This window comes from Scatophagus argus, chromosome 13 (assembly GCF_020382885.2).
Source record: "Scatophagus argus isolate fScaArg1 chromosome 13, fScaArg1.pri, whole genome shotgun sequence".
Taxonomy (NCBI): Eukaryota; Metazoa; Chordata; class Actinopteri; family Scatophagidae; genus Scatophagus; species Scatophagus argus.
Window position 1 is genome coordinate 22,194,076 of NC_058505.1, and position 24,352 is coordinate 22,218,427.

At 39.1% G+C, this 24,352-nt stretch overlaps 1 protein-coding gene across 1 annotated transcript in view; it reads left to right on the plus strand.

Moving 5' to 3' along the window:
- The window catches only part of LOC124070012 (cadherin-12-like), a 76,508-nt gene that overhangs the window by 37,609 nt on the left and 14,547 nt on the right, over positions 1 to 24,352 (plus strand). The window contains exons 8-12 of the mRNA XM_046409596.1: positions 9,519 to 9,772; positions 12,658 to 12,794; positions 15,257 to 15,378; positions 15,531 to 15,645; positions 16,198 to 16,449. Of these exons, the coding sequence (XP_046265552.1) occupies positions 9,519 to 9,772; positions 12,658 to 12,794; positions 15,257 to 15,378; positions 15,531 to 15,645; positions 16,198 to 16,449 (880 nt within the window). The remainder of the gene's footprint in view (positions 1 to 9,518; positions 9,773 to 12,657; positions 12,795 to 15,256; positions 15,379 to 15,530; positions 15,646 to 16,197; positions 16,450 to 24,352) is intronic.

Genomic DNA, 24,352 nt, shown 5'->3' on the forward strand with positions numbered 1-24,352 from the left:
AAAACAGGGCACACAGGGGAAGTGACGCTTTCAAAATAAAACAGGACATGACAAAAACCTTGAACATAATACATGGAAGCACAAGACAAACATGGAACATGGCACATGGACTGAAATCAAAAGACAAAGCATAACCAAAAAACACCAGGCATGACAGGGAGGGCCCCCGGTAGTCTAAGCCTATAGCATCATAACCAGGGGCCTGCCTAGGCCAGCCCTAACTATAAGCTTTATCAAAGAGGAAAGTTTTTAGTCTACTCTTAAATATAGAGAGGGTGTCCGCCTCCCTCCTGTAGTGTAGTTTCGGTTGACTAACACACTTGACATTTTAGTCAACAAAAGATTAACTGACAAAAATGTTGAGAACAGCGTACTCTAGTTGTAGTCGAGACCAAGAAAGAGCGTTTTAATCAAACTTCAGATTTTATCTAAATGATTTTAGTCTAAAAGAAGTGATGTTTAAAATTGGTCACAAACTGACAGCTTGCCAGAGATGTGCAATGATGTCAGTAACTTCTACACTTTTTCAGTTCAGTTCATGTCATGATGTCATGACGGCATCAATGAGAAAATTAATATTTAAAAAAGTGATATTGATATCATCTGTATAATACACATAATATAACATGTTAATAATCCAGTGCAGACATTAGGATTTGTTTTTAGTTTATCAGTTGATTTGGTTGCCTTTTCACTATTCATTAGGGGTAATTGTTACTTTGGTGCACTTTTGCACAGTTAGAGTCACAGACTCTCTCACCTCCCTACACATGTATTTTGAGGGTAATTCATTTGCTGAAAAAGAACTAAACACACAATAAACAACATTAAAGATTTGTTTTCTGATTAGCAATAATACTGTTATCATGAATTCTTTATTGATAATCTGTCTGTTGAAAGTGTGAACTTGTGACAGCACTGAAGCTTATTGTTGTGAACATAGGTTCCACTGGTATGTTCATTTATATACCTTTTTTTTTTTTTTTCCACAGGTGTGGGTATAAAGATAAACTGACACATGAAAGAAATTACAGAAATGGTCAGAAAGGCCTACATCCCTGACATCAACGCTCATATAAACACTTTACTATTAACCAAATCCAGTGTGTGACCGTGATTGTATGTGGGTCACTTCACATGTTGCAACTGAAGTTTCATATAAACCTGAAAAGTTTTGTGTTTGGGATTAACAATGTAAATGTGAAAATCATAAGTTCAGACAAGACAGTCAAACTCTGTTGAGATAACAGAAAGCAACTCAGTGAGTCAAATTTATGGAGGAACCTGGAGGTATGTAAATTGTTAACAGCAGGTTTTTTGGCATGTCTTTCAACACAGTGAGTGTAACCAACCACAGGATAACAGCTTGCATTCTAATGAGCCTTAAAAATAGCACCTATACTTCAACTTTTGCTGTCAGTTCAAGAAACATTCACAAAATAAAGGTTTTTGACAAATTTTTATCACAATTTTTATGAACAACAGTAACAGCGTGCTTATTCCCTATTCAATTCAAATCCCTTCCCATTTTTGATCTTTTTTCAGTCCTACACATGAGCTCTTTTAAGTTATAATCCTTAAGATTTCAGTCCTGATTGATCTGGTGACACTATGTTGCTGGTGCTAATAGCAGGTATTTAAGTTTTTAAATATTAAGTCCCAGAGTTTTGGAGGCAGCAACACTCTGTCAGAAATGCAACATAAGAAGCTGCTGAGCCTGTCACCTGTAGCTCCTTATCGAACAGCTCACTGTTGCAGCACTTACGCCCCACTGATACAGACACCGATTCACAAAAAATAAAGCCAAAGTATTCCAGATATGAGTGCTGCCGTCTTGTTCTGGTGATATCATTTGGAGCCAGCGTCTGCACAGTAGTGATCTGGCAGTGGAGCTGCAGGATTGAGTTCCCGCCCATACACCCGTAACAGCGATTAGTTGTCATTAATGACATTTCACATCTTTTTGTTAAATAACTTCTTAAAACCAAACATACCAGAAAAACCAACGCTTGAACATTCAGAGTGATAAGAACTACTTAAAATGACAGAAACCTTCTTTTTTAAAAAAAATAATTTGACATTTACTGTAAGTTTTTAGGATGGTCCATTTCCCATCTGCTGGAGGGGGAGCACTATATGACTTGTACTGCAGCCTGCCACCAGGGGGTAATCAAGATGCTTAGGCCATCCATCTTTATATACATTGTATTTCCTATGACTGTTTTTCATAATAAAAGCCACCACCTGTGTTTATCATTTTAACACTTGTAACACACTAGTATGCTCACAGTGGTTTTACAGCAGTCAGTAAAGTAGAATAGTAGAATTGACTTAGAGGGTGAGAACAGTTAAAAAAAAATAAAGACATGACTGATGTTGTGTAATAATGTTTTGGAAATGTATACTAAATTTATCATTTATTAATATGGGGTGCTGAGTTAGCATTTAAAGCAAATGACATCCACACCAAATTCAATTGTGAGGACAGGGTAAATAAAGGAATTTATACCATGGTTTGGATGAATACTCAGTTTTGTTTGGCTGCAGGGTGTAAGTTCCTGCTAATGTACACCTACCAAATAGTTCCAGTGAAACTGTCTGTTCAACACTGAAAAATTAATGCACTTGCTGTAGACACTTCAACATTAGAAATGAATGACATGAAAAAACAAATCTGCAATGAGTGCAGCACACACAAGCTACAAGCAGCCTACACTGCTTCACTGGACTTACTTTGTATGTTATTATATAAACATCATCTCAGATCCTGTTGGACTCCTCACTTCAGGCTGCAGCTGAGAGTACACATTGACTCTCATTTGTTGGTGAAAATCTTGTTAACACTGGATAGCAATTCAATTCAATTCAGTTTATTTATATAGCACCAATTCACAACAAAAGTTATCTCATGACACTTTCCAATTAGAGCAGGTCTAGACCAAACTCTTCAATTAAATTGTAATACAGAGAACCCAACATTCCCCAAGCACTTAGGGACAGCGGTGAGGAAAAACTGCCTTTTAGAAGGCAGAAACCTTGGAGCAGACCCCGGCTCAAGATGGGCGGAAGAGAGAGGAAGAGGGGGAGAGAGAGAGACAGAGAGAGAGAGAGAACAAAGGAGAGAGGCAGAGGGGGTGGGGTGTGAGAGAAGGAGCACACAAGCAGAGATGCATAGCAGCAGTAATAATACCAGAAGTATTGGAACTGTAGATAATGATAATGACAATGAAAGCAAGGTATTCTGGTTGGTGAACATACAGTGGAATTAGATTTACTATTTGTTATACAGTGTTTTTGACTTTGAATCTTGTCTCTTGCCTGTAACTCAAAAAAAACAACAACATTTCTTTGGTGTTGTGCTGTCAGTGATCTGAGAGTGGGAGGAATGTGCTGATCTGGCTCTGATCCCAGTCATTCTGCCTCTTAACCTTCCACTGTACCAAGCTATTAGACTAGATTAGTCTTGCGCACAAGATGCAGTGTCAGCCATTAGATTTCACTGATAATTTAAGATCTGGGGTTACTATTGAAAGAATGGGAAAGAGATATTACAGAACGCAAGCAAGGTGCAGAGGGAAGTAAAAGGAACACAAGAGAGGCATAGGGAAGACAGGGGAAAAGAAGATTAATGTGGGATTTGATGTGATCGTAAAGGCTGAGGTTGTTTGAACATTCAATTTTTGGTTTGACTCAGGTAAGATAACCGTTCTGCTCCAATGGAAAACTGAAGTCCATGCATTCAATTCTTCGAGCCTGTACAACTTTTTGATATCACACCCCTACTTTTACCAGGACTTTTTAAAAAGAGATCCCACAATATTGCTGTAAAGAAGACCCGTCATTGCACCAGCATTGCTTTTTATTTACACTGAAATAAACAACACTAGCATAATTCTGCCCCAGTGTGGGATATAAGATAGAATGGTGGGAAACAGGTGTCATGTGTAACACAACAGACCATGTAACCGAATGTATCTCATGCTGCCCTCTCATCCGTCTAACCCAGACAGCAATTTAGCTCTGTTACTTGGCTGAACTGCATTTCACCGTTCTGAGTTTTTATGCTTCACACAGAACAATGGTGCAGATCTCAGAGTGAAGCTCTTCCAAAAAGAGATCTTCTATTGGAAGAGTTGAAGTCCTCAAAGTCATTTGAGGACTTCAGGAACTTAAACTCTGCTAAATGCTGCATCTAGAGGGATAACACCTCATATCACACTCATATACACACTCACGAGAAACACACACTGCAACACAAAGCGCACATGTCACATCACATCAAGCCGTTTCACATCAGAGGACTGCAGAGGGTTTTATTTCAGACTGTCCTCTAAATCAGAACAGACACGACAGTTACTTTCTGAGCACGAAACTTTGCCAGCTACGCCTCTTATTTTAGAAATGAGATAAGGCATAAATCCACAGCTCTGACATTCTGTCCTCGCTCGTTGTTTTAAAACAAAAAGGCAGGAATTAAAAAGAAGTGGACTCACCATTATGAATCATTCGACTAAAATGCTCTTCAAAGGCAGCACGGTGGTTAGCACTGACGCCTCACAGCAAAGAAGGTTCATATGCGGGTCTGGGTCCTTCTGTGCAGAGTTTGCATGTTCTCTGTGTGCCTGCACGGGTTTTCATATAAATGACATATTTTACATATACAATAAACAGACCAACCCACAAAGAGTCAGTAAAAAACACAAACACTCATCCAAACCAGCTATCTGAGTTAGCGACTACATATACACTGTACCTCCTCTACGCTATCTATCACTTTGTCCATTTATGTGCATACTGAATAGAAATGCATGAAGTCAGTCAGTCTGGAAGATAGAAAAAGTGGGAAAAATCTATAAATCTCTCAATAAATGCATACTTTAAGCATATTACTAATAAAATTACATTCTCACAAATACAATCTATAAAGATCACATCTGTAGTGCATTATGGGGGCATTCATAGTGTATACAGTCATACAAAGGCACATGAGTGTTTATGGGGTCTAAGGGCAGAGGATGTTGCTATGACATCATGTAAAGCCCTTTGAAACTGCTTGTAAAAATGGGCTATACAAATAAAGTTGTCCTGTCTTGTCCTGTCTTATGAGTGTATATGCATTATGCTTTATGACTACTCTGATCTGATGCACTATATCAATAGTCGTAAAACATTATAGGTGTGACTTACAATGAATAATGAATGATTTTTAAGTGTCTTGAAGTGTCTTGATGCTGCCGACCACTTATATACACTGCACTAATCAACTGCAGTAAGGACTGATTATAATAGCTCATGTAGTATCATAACTTATCATTGTATGTATTAAGTAAGGTAAAGCACATACATCTACCATAATGCATGCTTCATCATAACATTTCATTGTTGGTGGTCACATCTATAATGTTGTATGACTATTGATATAGTGCATCAGAAAGCATCATGTATATGTGTATAATATAGTAACAAAGCATTATGAAACCATTATAATATATTATGAATGCCCCAAGTCATTATAGACGTGGTCTTCATAGATAGTATTACCAATTTATTTTAAAATATAGACAGACACACCCAGAACCTATAGAGACTAGGACATACAAACATGCATTACTACAGTGACAACAGAAAGAAGTGTGTTCATATATTTCTGATGTGATCATTTATAATATTTAGTGGAAGTGCAATTTAAAGCTAAGAATTCTTTTAAAAAGGCACATTTGAGGTTATACTATACATATATGCATTACAGTATTTCATGTACATTGCATACAACAGACAGCAACTGTGTTCTTACTGTTCTGTCCTGTTGCTGTTATATTTGTGATCTCAGTATTTGAATCAAAAGCAACTGACTGAGAAGTGTAGCCTAAAAGGTTAGAAGGTTTGAATGGTAAAAGTCTGTCTACCTGTATGTATAGCATACAGGTAGACACAGACCTGAGGACGAACCTGAATTTACCTCCAGAGACGGAAAATTACTACTCAACGTGGTTACAGAATGAGGCCATGAAGCTTTTTCATGTGCACTGAACTCCCAGAATTTGTCATTTCCAAGTTGATTCATTGTTCAAAAAGGAAAACTTGAGTCACTAATGAAAAAGATTCAGTGAGTGGCGACACACGATTTATGATTCATAGGCTAAAAGTTTGATTCACATGAAAACTTTGCTTTGTGAGGCAGTTTTAATTATAACTGCCCCTCATTTAACTTTCCTTATAAATTATTAAGGCATGAAGAAGCACAGAGCAGATTGCTAGGCTATGGGAGGAAATCATTTTCAGACCTTTAGTCATATGTTTGTCCATTTAGAGCAGTAGTAGATCTAACTGAAATTGATTTAATTTCTTTTCCTTTCCTTTCTGATGTCACGATTCAGTACATTTACATTCACATTCAAGTACATTTACTCAAAAACATTGAGGTACACATAAACTTTAATCCACTATTCCCAGTTTGAACTTAATATAGTACTTTTTACTTCAGTACATATTGCTAATTACAATTTTTCATATTTTTATTGTAAATTTTTCTAACTGAAGGATGAAGTGTTCCTCTGTCCTTAGAGAAAATTATCTTACTTCTTAAATGAACTTATAACCCTGTGTAGCATTATTTTTACTTAAGTAAGAATCTGAATACTTCGCTAGTAGTTATGTAGATCAATACGTTTCTCAGCTCATATGGTTGATTGCCCGCAGTGCACTTCTGATATTTTGAAGTACAAAAATAAACAAATGAATTAATGAATGAGTGAACAAATTCATGAGAGTGGTTTTCATTATAAACAGGCTTCATTCAAAGCAACCATAAATAGAATGTTTATCCTTGTTGTAGTGAAGAGTATTTGGTCAGTGTTTCAGTTTAAAATTGTTTATATTAGCATAACCATGATTATTCCTGTCCCCCATGGCCTCCCTTAGCAGCTGGGTCTCCAGCGTTTTTTTCCCAAGTTACAGGTGACCTGGAGGTTCTTAGCCAATGACTCCCAGTATGATATGTATGACAGAACTTCAGATGGACATAAACAGAACTCAAAAAATGAATGTTAATATGTTTGCCAATATATATCAACTTTACTAAAGTGCTTAGTGTTTATTGTGCTGCCCAAGAGGCCAAACAGACTAACTTAATGCAGGTGTGATGCACTATTACCTGAGAGTGAGGCTTGGTGTTTGAGCATTGACTAAGTGACTTTAAGAACAGAGATGTTCTAGCATCCAGTCAAGAGCTGAGGTACAGTTGCCAGCATCCATGAAGCTACCAAAAGTGTTAAGAGGCAGCCAACAAACACAGCAAAACTATAAATAAAACATTTCTTTTATTTATAGTTTTGCTGTGTTTGTAAGTTTTATTTAAATGTCTTTGCTTTTCTTTTTTCTTTTCTTACTTTTCTGTCTTAACTTCACTGTCCTCGTTGTTAATAGGTTCTGTGGCTGCTTGCAACTAAGCGATCACATGTCTATATGACAGTTAATAAGACACATTGCCATTATCACTGAAAGGGCAGTTTCAGGCAAGGGGGAAAAACAAAGGTTGCTGACAAATACTTGTATATAATATTCCGTTTTTGTTTAGTAATGCAGTTTAATCACACATTCTGTCTTTCCATCCCTTCCTTCTCCACTTTCATGTTCCTCTCCCCCATGTGGCAAGATGCCAATCAGTTAAGTCCTCCTTGGCTCTATTGCAGCCAGTCTGCTCTCTTTCCTTTGCCTCACTTTACCCTACAGGTCTAGGTGTCAACCAAGTGAAACACAGAGTGAAGTTTATTGATCCAAGACAGATTTTAACTTTCCCCTTTTATAATCCTGTCACAGGTCTACACCAGACAAAGTCTGGTTAGTCAGACTGACAGAAACTTTATTTGAGTGAGGTATCTTTTCACTTTCATTTCTGTCTTCCTCCACCATTATGGTTAAAATGTATGGAACATTTCTAAATTAAACTGTTCTAAGCAAGACTTTTCTTAAATACTTTGCTGAGTCCTGTACTCAAATTCTCCCAAATATTTCCAGTAATGCTTAAACACAGAGAAATCTGTCATTTTAATCAAGGTAATGGTGTGCTTCATTTGGTCGCCTGTTGCTTTAATTTCTAGGTAAGAGACAGAGTAAGGAATAAAGCCAAGGAAACATGACTAAATGTAATGTGATTAAAACTTTAAAGCTTTACCTCGTCCAGGTAAAGAGTATCAGAAAGATTTTCATGTAGTTGTTTCAAAGAAGAAAGGAACTCCCACAATCTCACACTACTTCATTACATAATCAGACTTTGGCTTTTGTTTTCATTGGGCTTTTCTAAAGCTACTACACTCTTCTATAACCACTTTGTCTAAGACTTTTCTAAGACTCTTTCTCGTGAGGGTGGACTGTAAACATTAATGGTGTCTTCCTTGGCAGAGGTTTAACTTAGACAGCTTAGTTAGCTTAGTCTCCTTCATGACTAGATCAACTCTAGATCAACTCTGTGCAGTGATATAGAAAAAAGAATAGCTCCCTCGTGAAACTGCTCACAAGGTCTATGGAAAGAGATGTTGCTGTTTAATTTTAAAAATGTTTATTTAATTATTTATTTATTTACTGGCACTTTGAGCACCACAATTTAAGTGCCATCTAGTTCCATTATATTCAAGAAAGGACAGACTTCTGTCAGGTGAAACTACAAAAAAAAATGTATTTTTGATTTTCGGATGAACTGTCATTTTAAGTCAGGAATTTATGTTGTCCAGATGCCTACTGTTTTGTGGTTAGCATTGTTTGTAGTTTATTTGAAATAATAAAGTTTAATTACTTTTTACTTATGCTTTGCATATAGTATAGAAGTACATTACGATCACCCAAAGTCAAAGGAGAGCTTCCCTCGTGATTAGGACTTCAAAGATCTTTTCATCATTATAATGAGATCCACATCTGAGAATTATAAGAAAGTTTCTTGAAAGAACATATGATTACAAGATCCTTATATTGTATTTGTATTATAGTTTGGGTTGTAATAGTTCCTTGATCAGGTTAAAGATGGGGCCTTAGCCATATTGTTACTCAGACTGTGTCACTGTGCCACCTAGCACTGTATGAACCACTGACATGGGTCTTAAACAAAAGCAAATTAAATCAGGCAGTGTCATTATTGCTCTGTATTCTCAAGTGGTAAATAATATCATATATGCTCTCTTATAATTACTCAACTCTTATAACTTAGTGTTTTGTCGTAATTTTGAAATTGAGTCTCCTAAGTATAAGATAGAATATTTTTACAGTTTTACAGCAAATTTCTTTTTAAATATTCTTATTAAAATAAGCTAAATTTTTTTCTTGATGCAGTGGTTAGCACTATCAGCCCACAACAATAGGGTTCCAGGTTCGAGCCCACGTCTGGGTCCTTCTGTGCGGAGTTTGCATGTTTTTCCTCTGTCCTCTTTGTCCAATAAGTATTTGAGATATACTTCTTCTGTCATTCTCCTCTCTAATGATCTCAACTCTTCATGTGTCTCTGTTCCTTTATTCCTGGGTGTCTGCAGACTCTAGACTATGAAACCAAAAAGTCATACACCTTCAAAGTCGAGGCATCCAATTCACAGCTGGACCCCCGTTTCCTTCACCTTGGACCCTTCAAGGACTCAGCAACTGTCAGGGTGAATGTCATGGATGTGGATGAGCCTCCTGTCTTTACCAAACCTTCCTACGCTGTGGATGTCTATGAGGACACTCCTCCAGGAACCATCATTGCCTCGGTGACAGCTCACGACCTGGATGCCAGCAGCAGCGCTGTCAGGTAGTTCATTAGTCAGTAGTAATAATATTAATTGTGTCCTATACTGCATGTAGCCACTGTCAAAGTACACAAGAACATTTTAACATTGTTTTAGCAAGATTTAGGATTTAGATTTAGTATTACCATATAACACCACTGAATTTCCTGTCCTGGATCCATTTCCAACAGCGCTTTGTAAAGTCAGAGTCAGCGTAGTATTAACGTGTTTAATAAGTAGAGATTTAAGCATCATTATATTAACCCTAGAACACTAACGTTAAAATTAGTAACACCACCACTAACGTTGGGTGTATTTTACCTGATGTGATATCCTGGATAAAATACAGTTTTCATCAATTTAGGTAAAAGTACAACACTGTATGCCAAATTGTAGTACTCTTCTTTAATTTCCCAATATACAATATCATATGAAATAAAAAAAAGGGTACCATGGGGGACCCTTTAAAAAGACAGCAAAATTACTGAAAAATCAGGTAATCCTTAACGAGAAATATCCAAACCCTCAAGTACCCCTGTGGAGGGTATAGAGCTGGTCCAGTGTTCCACAACCAGGACGAAAACCGCATTGTTCCTCTTGGATCCGAGGTTCGACTATCGGCCGGATTCTCCTCTCCAGTACCCTGGCATAGACTTTCCCGGGGAGGCTGAGGAGTGTGATCCCTCTGTAGTTGGAGCACACCCTCCGGTCCCCCTTCTTAAAAAGAGGGACCACCACACTGGTCTTCCAGTCCGGGGGCACCGTCTCCGACTGCTACACGATGCTGCAGAGTTGTGTAAACCAAGACAGCCTAACAACATCCAGAGCCTTAAGGTACCCAGGCCAAATTTCATCCACTCCCGGTGCTCTGGCACTGAGGAGCTTCCCAACTACCTCAGTGACTTTGGCTTGGGTAATGAGTGGATCCGCCTCAGGGTCCCCAGTCTCTGCTTCCATGATGGAAGACGTGTCATCAGGATTGAGGAGATCCTCGAAGTATTTCTTCCACCTTTCAACAATATCCCCAGTCGAAGTCAGCAGCTCCTTATTTTCACTGTAGACTGTATTAGCAGAGGGACCAGATGGTTTGCCAGAATTTCCTCGAGGCCGACCAATAGTCCTCCTCCATGGCCTCCCCAAACTCCTCCCAGACCTGAGTTTTTGCTTCCACAACCTCTCGGGCTGCAGCACCCTTGGCTCTCCAATACCTGTCAGCTGCCTCAGGGGTCCTATAAGCCAACCAGACTTGACATGATTCCTTCTTCAGCTTGCCGGCATCCCTTACTTCAGGTGTCTACCACTGGCTTCAGGGATTGCCACCACGACAGTCACCAGAGACCTTACTACCACAGCTCTGAGCAGGAGGACTCAATGTCCCCAGCCTCCCTTGGGATCTGGTCAAAGTTCTCCCGGAGGTGTGAGTTGAAATCTCGTCTGACAGAGGGTTCCACCAGAAGTTCCCAGCAGACCCTCACAATGCGTTTGGATCTGCTAAGTCTGTCCGGCTTCCTCCTTCTCCAGCGGATCCAACTCACCACCAGGTGGTGATTGGTGGACAGCTCAGCCCCTCTCTTCACCCGAGCGTTCAAAACATATGGCCGAAGGCCAGATGACACAACCACAAAGTCAATCATTGAACTCTGGCCCAGGGTGTCCTGGTGCCATGTGCACTGATAGACACCCTTATGCATGAACATGGTGTTTGTTATGGACAAACTGTGGGTAGCATAGAAGTCCAACAAGAAAACATCACTCGGTTTCAGATTGAAGAGGCAGTTCCTCCCAGTCACACCCCTCCAGGTGTCACTGTCATTGCCCACATGGGCATTGAAGTCCCCCAGTAGAATTATGGAGTCCCCAGTTGGAGCACATTCCAGTACCCTTCCCAGATCCTCCAAGAAAGCCGGCTGCTCTGCACTGCTGTTCGGTCCATAGGCCGAGACAACAGTGAGAGGTCTAGCCCCAACCCGAAGGCGCAATGAAATGACTCTCCCATTCACCGGGGAGAACTCCAACACATGGCGGCTGAGCTAGGGGGCTATAAGCAAGCCTACACCAGCTCACCGCCTCACACCATGGGCGACTCCAGAGTAGAAGAGAGTCAAGAGGTCGCTTGTTTGGGCCGTACCCGGCCGGGTGGAGACCCGGCCACCAGAGCCCCAACCCTAGGCCTGGCTCCAACGTGAGGCCCCGGTAACGCCAATCCGGGCGACGTACACGTCCTTGTTGTTTTATCTTTCATTAGAAGCTTCTGAACCGGTCTTGGTCTGACCTGTCACCTAGAACTTGTTTGCCTTGGGAGACCCTACCGGGGACATTAAGCCCCCAACAACATAGCCCCTAGGATCATTCAGGTGCTCAAACCCCTCCACCACAATAAGGTGGCGGTTCAAGGAGGAGTCAGTTGTTATAACTCACTTCAAATTACAAAATGTAATTTTAGATGTCTAAATTTATCCAGACCTTAAACATAGAGCACTTCTGTATGAGTTTAAAAATGGCACTAAGAGAAGACCTGTTTTTTATATATTTTTTTTATAACTTGATGGGGGTCATTACACAATGGAACTTTAATGGTGTTTTATATATATATATATATATATATATATATATATATATATATATATATATATATATATATATATATATTTTTTATTTATTTTTTTTTTTTACTTGTGTTCATTTGAATGAATCATTGTTATTGGAGTCCCAGACCTCAAAACACTGATTTGCAAAACTGCAAAACCAGCACTTTGCTGTTTTTAATGGGTTCTCCCATAAGTTTTCCTTACTGTGTCCCACTGCTGGAGTGAAAGCATTTTTTCAAATCTGGCTCCTTTGATGACAGAGTAGCCTGTAACTTATTTTCTCTGAGCTGGACTCATGTGAACTACTCTTATCTCTGCAGGTATTCGTTGGAATGGCACATAGAGTCAGACAGCTGTTTTGATATTGACACAGTTGAAGGAACAATTTCCACTAATGAATACCTGGATCGAGAGACAGATGTTCAGCACAATATCACTGTGGTGGCAACCAAAGTCAGTAAGTATTCCAAACCACAAACATCCCCCATCTGATACGCAGAAAACACAGCGAAGAGCTTAAAACAGTGCATCTGATGATGTCCGGCTTGCAAGGGAGAACCATCCTGCTGATAGTTGGCTGGGTGAAGGGGGGGAGAAGAGGTAGACAGGACAGAGAGGATGAAAGAGAGAGAGAGAGAAACATACATGCAATAAACATCATAAATTACAAAGACAAACATGACAGGTTGTTATAATTGGAATACTGAAAACAATGTATTGTATGTATTTGTTTTTTAGCTGATATGTTGTTTAAGTTAGTTATAATAACACTGCATAGAAGAACGACATGAGCAGATGTTGATAGTAGACACTGGGTTTGTCAGAGGGCTGGATGCAGTTCAACATGTAGATCTGGATTGAGAGAGACCTGCAGATTTGGATAAAAGCACAAGTACAAGTACAAGGTGACTGTACTTTACTGTAAATAGAAGAAAGTTTCAGTTTTTCTCCAGGTTACCATACATGTTCACTTTGTGTGACAATCAATTAGCACACTCCTGAAAGATTTTTTTTTTTTTTGATGAAGATGAAGTGTGCTTTGTTTTTCTTAAGTGCTATGTGGATGAGGTTTCATAAGGATGCTACTGGATGAAAGCAAAGTGACAGTTGTCCACATGATATCACAAGCCTGGTCTCATTCCCAGGGCCTCAGATACCATTTTTTAAAAATGTCCCTGAGTATCTCATTCGGGATGAGGCACGCCTAGCCCCAACCACATAGTTTTTGTGCCTAAACTTGACCAAAGTGGCTTTTCATTTTCAGCAAATGTTAAGATTTTGCTCTCTGGCCACATACACCTAAGGTACCTTACATCTCTGGACAAGATGCCAAATAGTATGTTAAAGTGTTGGTATGTAACAAGCTGGAATGAGAATGTGCTGGTATTACAGTATGCAGATGTCCTGCAGATGTCGGATTATGCACGTACATCTTTAGATAGAAAGATGACAAAATTTGTCACCTTTGTGGCAGCACCTCCTACTAAATTTGCAGTGTAAGATGTAAATATGGATGTTCAAATTTCTATTTTCTTCTGAGCACTTTCAGGAGGTTTTTTCTGTTTCATTCGAAACAGCAACAACAATCTTAATACATAGCTGTGTACTTACTTCAGGCTACTTGACAGAGGTGAATAGTCATACATATCAGTCTGTGCACTCGACAACTTTTAAAGAAACAAACAAACAAACACATAAACTGTTATTAATAACAACAAATCATTGTGAGTCTTCATTCCTAAGGTACGCCTCAGTTGCATCTTTCTGTGCCCCTCTCTATGCCAGTCCTTTGCAAGTTTGGTTGATATGCATCAGAAGCAGCTGTAGTGACTCTAGTGGAAACTAAATTTAGTAAATTTAAGCAAACAGCTTAACTCATCCAGACTTTGAATGCACCGTATGATATCCTCCTGTAAGCTCCTTGAGGAGGCAAAGGGCTGCCGAGTCACAAATCTGGCAAGCCTTAAGTAACAGTACAAATCCTTTGACTCTGTCACAGTCAATTCCAGAGTGAAACACAAGATTTTGTACGTTAAATGGTAGGATTTAGGTTTAAAATATACAAACAGCTGGGGATCATATTAACACTTGGTGACTATCTGCCTCCATCTAGTGGTCAAAATAGGTGTTTCAGGTTGCATTAACATGGCATTTTGGGTTTGGTTGTATAATAAGATAGGCCTTTATTAGTCCTGCAGTGAAGAAATTCTCATGTTGTTTAAGATGATGTGCTATTTATTGAATTTAGCTCAGGTGGGTCTACAAGTTCTTAAACAATAATGAAAAAAAATATTATTTTGTATTTCCTAAATAGATTGGTTGATTTAGCTTTAATCTTATGATTTAGACTGAAATGAATCAGTTATGTGTCAGCTCTCTTTCTTTCCCTCTCTCTCTCTCACACACACACTCCATTGGCACACCTGGGTTACACACACACAGACTCAGGAGGAAGCAGATTATCTCTGTTAATAAACTCTTAAATTTATAGGACATTTTCTTCCAGACCAGCTTGACCAGAGAAATATTATCAATTATTTTATAATTAGTTAATTGATTATACTATTAAATTTAGTTCCCAGGCGCTTTAATGCAACTTCCATCCATTTAATCCATCCATGTTCTGTTCTTTATCCATGCACTGTTACACACAAAGACAGACAATCACCCACATTCACATCTATGTGCATGGGCAATGTAAAGTAGCCAGTTACCCTAATGTGCATGTTTTTGGGACTGTGGGAGGAAGCTGGAACCCTCTGGCTGTGAGTCAACAGTGCTAACCACTGCACCAAGGTGCCACCCTTTCATGCAACATGTTATAGAGTATATTCATTCTGCTAAAATTTGCGGGAGACTGTAGACTTTAGGCTGTGTCACTGAGTGTATAGTCATCTGACTTCGTGTTAACCCTTGCAGACAACCCTCTGCTGTCTGCCAAAGTCTCTGTGACAGTCAACGTCCTTGATGTGAACGAGTTCCATCCAGAGCTGGCGATTCCTTCCGATACGTTTGTCTGTGAAAATTCCGGAGTCGGACAGGTAAACTGAACTGCATGCTGCGTAATGCAACTGTTACAAATTCATTTTCCTTCTTGACATTTTCCCCAGAGAGATCTTTAATTCACAAAACAACAACCTTTCTTTGATTCAGCGCACTAAGCAGATTGTCTCTGCATTTGCTCACTGACCAGGTAATCCAGACAGTCAGTGCTGTTGACAAGGACCTTCCTCCAGTTGGCCAGAGGTTCTTCTTCAAGTCCCCAAAGGAGCTTCGCAACAGAAACTTCACTGTTCGAGACTTTGGAAGTATGAGGAGGGTTTTTAAAAGGGAAAAGAAGAAGGCTGCAAATAGTTTTATTGTATTATGGCTTATTTATTTTATTAGCAAAGTATATTAAAGTGGCTATAATCTGTACAATCACTCTGCAAAGCCTTGCAACACATGCATGTCTTCTGGGGGAACACACCATAAGGATTGGAACAAATTTTATAAAGACCTCTCTGATTAATTGGTGGTAATCCCTTTAACCAGGGAATGGTTCTAAATTTCTTCAGTGCTTACCTCTTATTCCACATCTGTCTAACGCCCAATTTAATTTGAATCTGTGTTACTGTAGCATCTGTTTTAAACAGTAAATCTCCAGATATTTCATATTTTTGTTCTTGTCAACAAATCCCTATTCCTCTGGGCCTCAGCCACAGACAGGGTAGACCGGCAGAGGGCAGATGGTGCAGCATTGGTAGTTTTGATCATGACGTGATTTTCCACTGGTCTTGACATTTGATTTTCCAGTGAATAATTACTGTCTGCCACATTGCAAGTGCCGTAACACCGTCATCATTTCTGTTGGTTTTCAGACAACACAGCTGGCATTGTGACTCGTCGCTCGGGCTTTCAACAGCGGCTGCAGGATGTCTATGTTCTTCCTGTTGTGGTTGAGGACAGTGGCTACCCTGCCCAGAGCAGCACAGCCACCCTCACCATCCGAGTGTGTTCCTGTGAGGTGGGAGGCTCGCTGCTTACTTGTTCTGCTGAGGCTATCTTCCTGCCTGTGGGCCTCAGCACTGGAGCTCTGATGGCTATTCTGCTATGTGTAGCTCTGCTGACTGGTAAGCTATTCTTCTATCACCTTCTTTCTTCTATAACTACAACTTTATTTTGTCACAGTCTCATAAAGCTTCTTATAGTGTGTTAAGTTGTATTAGCACTTTTTTAGGCTTGTGTTGCATGGCAAATCTTTTGTTTTTGATCGTTGATTGCCATGCACCTAAAAGTTTCCTATATGCTTCATATGTACAAGAGCTAAATTCACATTAGTAAAGACTGTAGATAAAGATTCAAGTTTTGTAATTATAATTTATTAATAGATGAATCTTTTTTATTTAAACCATGCAAGACAATGTCAAAGGCAAGTATAGCAGACTTAAAATTTGAGACTTTCCCACACTGCTTACTTAATGTAATTATAGCTGCCAATCATCACTTTAAGCACAACATAATTATTGTGTGCTGAGTGCTGACTGTGTTTTGTCACTTTACCATGCAGTGCTCTCAGCTCTTCAAACAATGCAATCTAAAAACGTGTTTAAGAATTTTTATGAGCACAATTTGGATTGGACTAACTGCACAAGGGATGGGCAAAAACTGTACTTAAGGAAAGGTACAGTTACTTTGCAAAAACATGCACTCAAGTAGAGGTAAAAATAAGAACCTGAACTAAAATACAAATTTATTTATTGAAAATAAAAAAAACAGACATACTACTGTTTTTTTACCTGTAACTTTTACTTTATATGGATATTATTAGAATTAATTCAGACATATTCATGTTACAAATGGTAACACACACACACACCAGAATCACAATGTCAGTCTCATCAGAATAATTAGGAGATAACAGTGTGACATTTCATCATCGTCTAATAAATGCAGTTCACTTAAATTCAGTTCACTTCCTCACTTTGACCTGAAGAAGACCATTACGTCAGCCATGTCCCCATAAAATAAAAATATTGCGCATAATTTGGTCTCTCTGTGTCTTTTCAGGCTACACCAGTCAGCATGACTAGTTAAATGCGCACTGCTCACACACCAACTTGAATATTTGAGTTGTGACAGCACAGAGAGAGAGAGAGAGAGAGAGAGAGAGAGAGAGAGAGAGAGAGAGAGAGAGAGAGAGAGAGAGTCTTATTCACATTAACACAACAGCATATACTGCTCTTAGGCCTTCAGCTTTAGCTAAAGCAAGAGAATGGCTTGATAAAATGTAGGTTCATTCTGCAGTTGGTGTTACCACTAGAGGGCACCAACAACCCATGACAAGCCTAATTCACATGCTGAAACACCCTGACGGTTACTTCTTTTTCACTCTCTCCTTTCCTTTCTGATTCTGTTACGTTACCACCTGACATGTACACAACTCTCATCTCTCATTGTGTATACACACACACACAAATGGAATGAAAGCAGTGTGAAAGCAGTTGTTTATCCTGCCCTCACAAGTGATCCATCCCAATCATGACCTCTTTCTCTGTGCATGCTCTGATAGCATGTCAGAGAAGAATCACAGCTTTCTGAGGGCTTTGTGGCGTCTTCTTTCTTTCTCAAAAGTGCAAACATTTCAGTCCACATCTTGGACTTTCTTCGTGCAAAATGAGACATGCATGATCAGATGGCCAGTCATCTTACATATGGGGTACTCTACTACTCTACTTAAGGTGCACCTGTACAGTCATCTGAGGCTTGATACATGAAGTCTATTTATCAGCCAACTCATCACAAACATACCAAAAGAATGCAACTCCATTGCATGGACACATTCTAAGCCCCAGTCCACATTACACAAAGATTTTTAATGAGGTTTTAAACTGAAAACAATCTCCATCCAGGCAAGTGTTTTAACACTGTTTCAGACCTAATTTCTGTCCACACCAACACATATTACATGACCATTCATGTAGACTCTATACTCACGGTCTGGTTGCTTATTTGGAGAAAATATAGAGAACATTTTCTTTTTTTTACTTAGTTACTTAAGTTTATTATTGCTCTGTATTGTGTGGTGCAGGTACCGGGACTGGTACAGAAGAAGAACAGAAGAACAGTCTTTTCAGGTTTCTCCCGATTCCAGTAGATATACAGTTGACGGAAAAAAACGTTTTATAAACTCCTGAGGAACAATGTTAAAACCGGAACCAATTCCTTTGTTTTCTGTCACTATTTTTAGGTATTCTCTAATTCAGAGTTATAGAGACTCAAATGGTCCTAGAAGGTAGGGACCAAAGCTTACTGAGCAGAAGGTCACTGTACTCTGTATTTCTGTCACCTATTCTGCTGTATGTTGAATTATTTCTAACAGCGATCATACTATTGTACCTGCCAAAGAAATTTCTGTCATCTGTGGATGTGGTGACATTACTAAAACATAGAACAAAGAGGCAAGAGACACAAGAACACATCAAAGCAACGGTTTATTCACATTATATAATCATTGAAAATATACAATAATGTAGGATATGCTTTATAAAGGTGCCTACCTTGTGATTGACAAGCAGCTATATGCATCCTCCCAGGTCCACAGTTCTAGACAAGTCCACGCTTATCTAAATATTAACACTTACGGCTCTGAAAAAAACCAAGATGATGTCAGTCATGATGCCAAACTCAACACTTCTCAAAATGGTAGTTCACAAAATAAGAGATGATGTCACAGTGTCACAGTTAACTATTTATTATTCATTAAGCTGTTCTATGGTGATCACACAGACTGAGCACACAAGCTACCATATATAGAACAGTAAAAGGTGAATCAAGCTGGTCTGTAGCCTGTGGCGGATGTTGCAATAAGTAGTTTGCACAATAATCAATCAATTCAGGTAGATTTTTTTATCAGTGGAAAACCTACCTGAAAATTATGTGCATTCTTTAGTTTTAATAAAAGAAACAATCCAAGAGAGACCCCAGGGCAGTCAGACTAGGTCCAAATGGATTTAAGGATAATTTGACCAAATTACAACAATGGCAGGAGCATGATTCACATCACTGACTCCCCACCTCTGGTTTCATAATTTATTTATTTTATTTATTTATATAGCACTTTATACAGTCAAAATTGTCTCTAGATGCTTTACAGAGACCCAGAGCCTGAACCCCCGAGCAAGCAGACAGTGGCAAGGAAAAACTCCCTTTTAACAGGAAGAAACCTTGAGCAGGACCCAGCTTGCAAGGGAGAACCATCCTGCTGATAGTCGGCTGGGTGAATAATAAGACGAAAAAAATCCTTCTCTAATGGCAACACAGAGTTATTCTGCCACCTGCACCAGGATAGGACTGCTGCTGATTCTACTGAATGAGAAACTAATGCATGATTTTACATTACTTTGCCCCTTTTTATTGTACCTTGATTATGCATTTCTCTGTCATCCCTTCCCTGTTAATTTCTTCCACTTATCTCCAACAAAAAGAATATGGAGTTCAAACTGCTTCACAACAGAAGCTAAAAAAATACAGCTTCTAGTGGAAGGACTTTTCACAGACAGATTGCAGACTTTCCTCTCATTTGAATTCCCATCTGACCTACAATAATCCTGCTGTTATTTCTTCTGCAGTGGTGTTTGTTTCTTTTCACGATCCTCAGTTGTACCATACTGCAAGTTGTTCCTCCCTCCTCAACAGCGAGCATTTCACAAAATAAGCCCTGATGCTGACACAAGACGCTTTTCTATTAAGTCTCCCAAAGAACTGAACATGCTGAAACATCAATATACACCATTACATAGCAGCAGCTCCTGCCTAGTCTATACTGTGACCTTGTTTACTTTCTATAGCACATACCCAAAGGGGATAATGTGTTTCCTTTTCTTTGTACTGCCCTGCTTCCCAGATGAGATGATTGGTTTCCTGATGGAGGGAAGTGAGGGGGGACCTCATAAGGATGACATAACACAACATCTGCACTTAAAGGCTGAGGTCTTTGAGCAGCAGATGGAGGGGGTAAAAGATCATGTATTCATTATATAATTTTCGATTATCAGTCTTCTGACTTCAGTTCAGTACACAGTACTGAAATAAAGAAATGAATTCTGTGTCACTGTCATCTCACAGCAAGAGGATTCCAGGTTTGAATCCTGGTCTGGGCCCTTCTGTGCAGAGTTCTCCCTGTGCCTGCATCAGTTTTCTTATGGTACTCCGGCTTCCTCCGACAATCCCAAAATCACTGGCTAGATTCTGGACCAGACCAGAATGTACTCCACTTCTAGCCCATAGTGAGCTTGAATAGGCTCCAGCTCCCCAGCTACCCTGACAGATAAAGGGGCATAGAAAATGGATGGATGGATAATACTACTACTACCACTACTGCTACAACTGCTGCTGCTACTAATAATAATAATAATAATAATAAGAAGAAGAAACCCAACAGTCAAACACCAATTAAACAAATTAAAACAAACGGTTCTTATAGTATTAAGGAATGTGATGTTATTCTTCTCTTTAGACACCAAATTCTTTCTTTCCTTCTCAAATGAAATGAGATGAAATTGACATGAGGAAAATTGTACATAGGAAGCTGGATATAAAGGAAAATGCAGGTAGTCTATTTGAAGTTTATTTTTTTCCCATTACAACTGGGCTCTAGAATGCTCAAAAACGTTCCATTACAGAGCAGTTAGATTGTTTGTGGAAGTTTTTACCAGTTTTGGTCATCAGTGATTCATGATAGGAACCTCCAAACTTCAGACATAAATGAGATGACATGACTTGGGAATAGACTTGTGAATATGCCTGAACATCAACTCACTGGAAGGATCTAGCTGGGACTTTTTGAGTAGATATCACTGGATTAGTGAAGTGAAATATAAAAGTTGCATCATCTATTTATGTTGTTTTTATTTTTCAAAACAGGTCTAAGCGTAATTATCATTCATGTCACTCAGTGCAAATTGTTCCTGATGTATTAGGTCAGATAGTCTGTTTGTGTTTGTTAAAAAACCACTACAGTTAAAATACTTGTGAGGCAGATTTTAATAAAAAGCCAAAGATCTGTATTATTACATTCAGGAACAATGCATTAGCATAGGCTCTTGAAACAGACAGCTTTAGTGGTCTCCCTGAAGAGATAGAGCTTTATTTGTTGTGTGATTTAGATTGGATAAAGCCATTGCAGCTGGTGATTATTTACCTGAGTGGGAATACAGGCACTGAGGGCTTCCGCTAACACATTAACAATGTTATTGTCCAACTTGATGCACTAAGCTTTGACTCCAACTATAAAAGACTACAAGACTACATTATATTTACTCAGCAGCTGACACTGAAAAGTAAGCCAGGTGTCTCTTTTCTCACCTTGCAGAAAGACTCTCTTGAAAACAAAACAAACCTTTTACTTAAAAAAAAAGTTTATTCACATCTAAATGAAGATGTGGAATGTACTTTAATTCCCATTTTTCATAAACATAATTATATATTGTATTGACCTAATTTTCTGCTTTTGTGCTGTCAAAGGCCTACAGCTTCTGTGAAAATTACAGCAATGGAAATATTAAGTAGCCAGTTAGAGAAGGTCCTGCAATTGTCCATACTGATTCACTATCACTGTTGTTGGGAAACTCAATGGAACTGAGCTGTTATTAAATCCACCTGCGATGGACCTGTGTTTCCTGCTGTAACAAGTCAAACTGTAAGCCGTCCTATCCTTGATGGTGTTGTACTTAACTTAATTCCAGGTGCCTCTTAGTAGTAAAAGGATACAAAATATTATTATTATTAGTAGTAGTAGTAATAATACATACTGTTAATTTCAGACTATAATTTCAGACTGTTTAACTCTATATGAGGAAAAATAAAAAACTAAAAACTCATTAATTTATTCATTTCAAATATTAATCAATCATTTTTAAGTTATTGATTCTTATTGATTATTGCTCACTATATCTCCCTATTTCTGATTAGATTTCAGATGATTATAAACAAATTTTGGTGTTTCAATTAGGAAGTTTTGCTCTTGTCTTACAGATGTTTCACAATTGCAACATCCTTTCATAACAAAGCAAACATTTCAAACACAGTCATGTATGAGTAGCTTTTAAAAGGCTACCAGTGTCTGTGTGTTCAACCATCAAGGGCTGCTGTGTCTCACTGTCGGCATTAATCCCATAGATGAGGCCTCACGGAGCAGTTTAAATTCATTGATTGTCTGGTTTAAGCAGCAGTCTGTTTTCTGCTCCTATTGATTATATAGCAGTGGAGAGGATACACACATAAAGTAAAGCCTGTTATAAGATGTGGAAGAGAGGATGAGTGAGCGAGCAAATCAAAGGTAGAGAAATAAAACAGAGCAGAGGGAAGAACAGAGAGTATAATTTTTCCAGTATAATTTTTTTTCTAGTTTAAATTCTAGTATGGACATATTTAAAGCCCATGTGTGTGGGATTATTATAAGATCATTTCATCTTTAAAACTATTCTGAGAACAAAAGTTTTCACTTCAGAATCAGCATCAGAATTCCTTTATTTATCCCCAAGGGGAAATTCTTTTTACTAACAGACATTGCCATTTGCAATTTTCCCAACCAAGAAAATGAAAATAAAAGGTAGTAACAAAATAGAAAAAATTTAAAATAAGGTAAAATATAAAATAAAATATCTGATATTTACATACATACATACATACATACATCTATACATTTATACATTTCCAATGTATACAATGTATAAATGTATGTACAGAGTTCAGTAGTTTGATGGCGACAGGCAGAAACGATTTCCTGTGTCGCTCTGTGGTTCATCGTGGCAGTATGAGTCTGTTGCTGAATGAGCTCCTGTAGCTGATCAGCACATTGTGGAGAGGGTGAGAGGGAAAGTCCAGTATAGTCCTTATTTTGGACAACATCCTCCTCTCAGACACCACTGTCAGAGAGTCCAGTTCCTCTCCCACAACATGGCTGGCCTTCTTAATGATTCTATTGAGTCTGTTAGTGTCCCTCACCCTCAGGCAGCTGTCCAGCAGGCAACAGCATACGTGATGGGACTGGACACCACTGACTCATAAAACATCCTCAGCGACCTCAGTCGCCTCTGGCGACTCTGGCCCTTTCTGTAAAGACTTAGATTTAGATTTATCTTTATTGATCCCTTTGGGATGACTCCTTCAGGGAAATTGAATTTCCAGCAGCTTATAAAGTAAAGAATCAGCACACAGGGCAGTTTGCAAACAGCAACAAACAACTATTTGCAAACAGGTATAATAATAAGATAAACTCCTAGCCAAATATAGAAAACAGGGATAAGAATAAAATAAAAAATAAAATAAAATAAATATAGAGAGCCAGAGCCAGAACCAGACTCAATGTAGTAGATGGCCTTCTGCTGAGACCGGCTGGGAGGGAGAGGGGGGGGAAGAGAGACAAGGAGATGGAGAGAGAAAGGAGAGGGGGAGATAGAGAGAAAAAGGAGAGGGAGAGGACAGACAGGGAGGATAGAGAGAACAGTGCAGAGCAGGAGCAGCAGGATCCAGGCAGGGCCATGGAGAGGGTTCTGGATCCAGCAGTACTATTAGTGCAGTAGTTAGGGCCATAGAGGGCTCAGGATCCAACAGCGGTACCAGGCCTCAGGAGGGCGGGGTAGGAGATTCTGGATCCATCAACATGCTCCGGAAGTGCTCAGGAAAGATGGAGCACAAGAGCTCCGGGGGAGAGGGCAAGTTAGTGTACTGTACCGGTGATGGGACACGATGAGTCCCCCTGCTCTTAAAGCTCGGTGTCTAAGGATCTCTCCCAGCAATCTAAACCTATAGCAGCATAAGTAGGGGTTGGTCAATGCAAACATAGAGAGGGTGTCTGCTGCCCGAACTGAGGCTGGTAATTGGTTCCATGACAAAGAAGCTTGATAACTCAAGGTCCTGGTTCCATATCTACATTTGGAGATTTGTGGTATTACCAGTAAGTCTGAATCTAAGGAACGCAGCACCCTAGAGGGCTGATATGGTTCAGTGAGATCAGTGATATATGATGGTGCC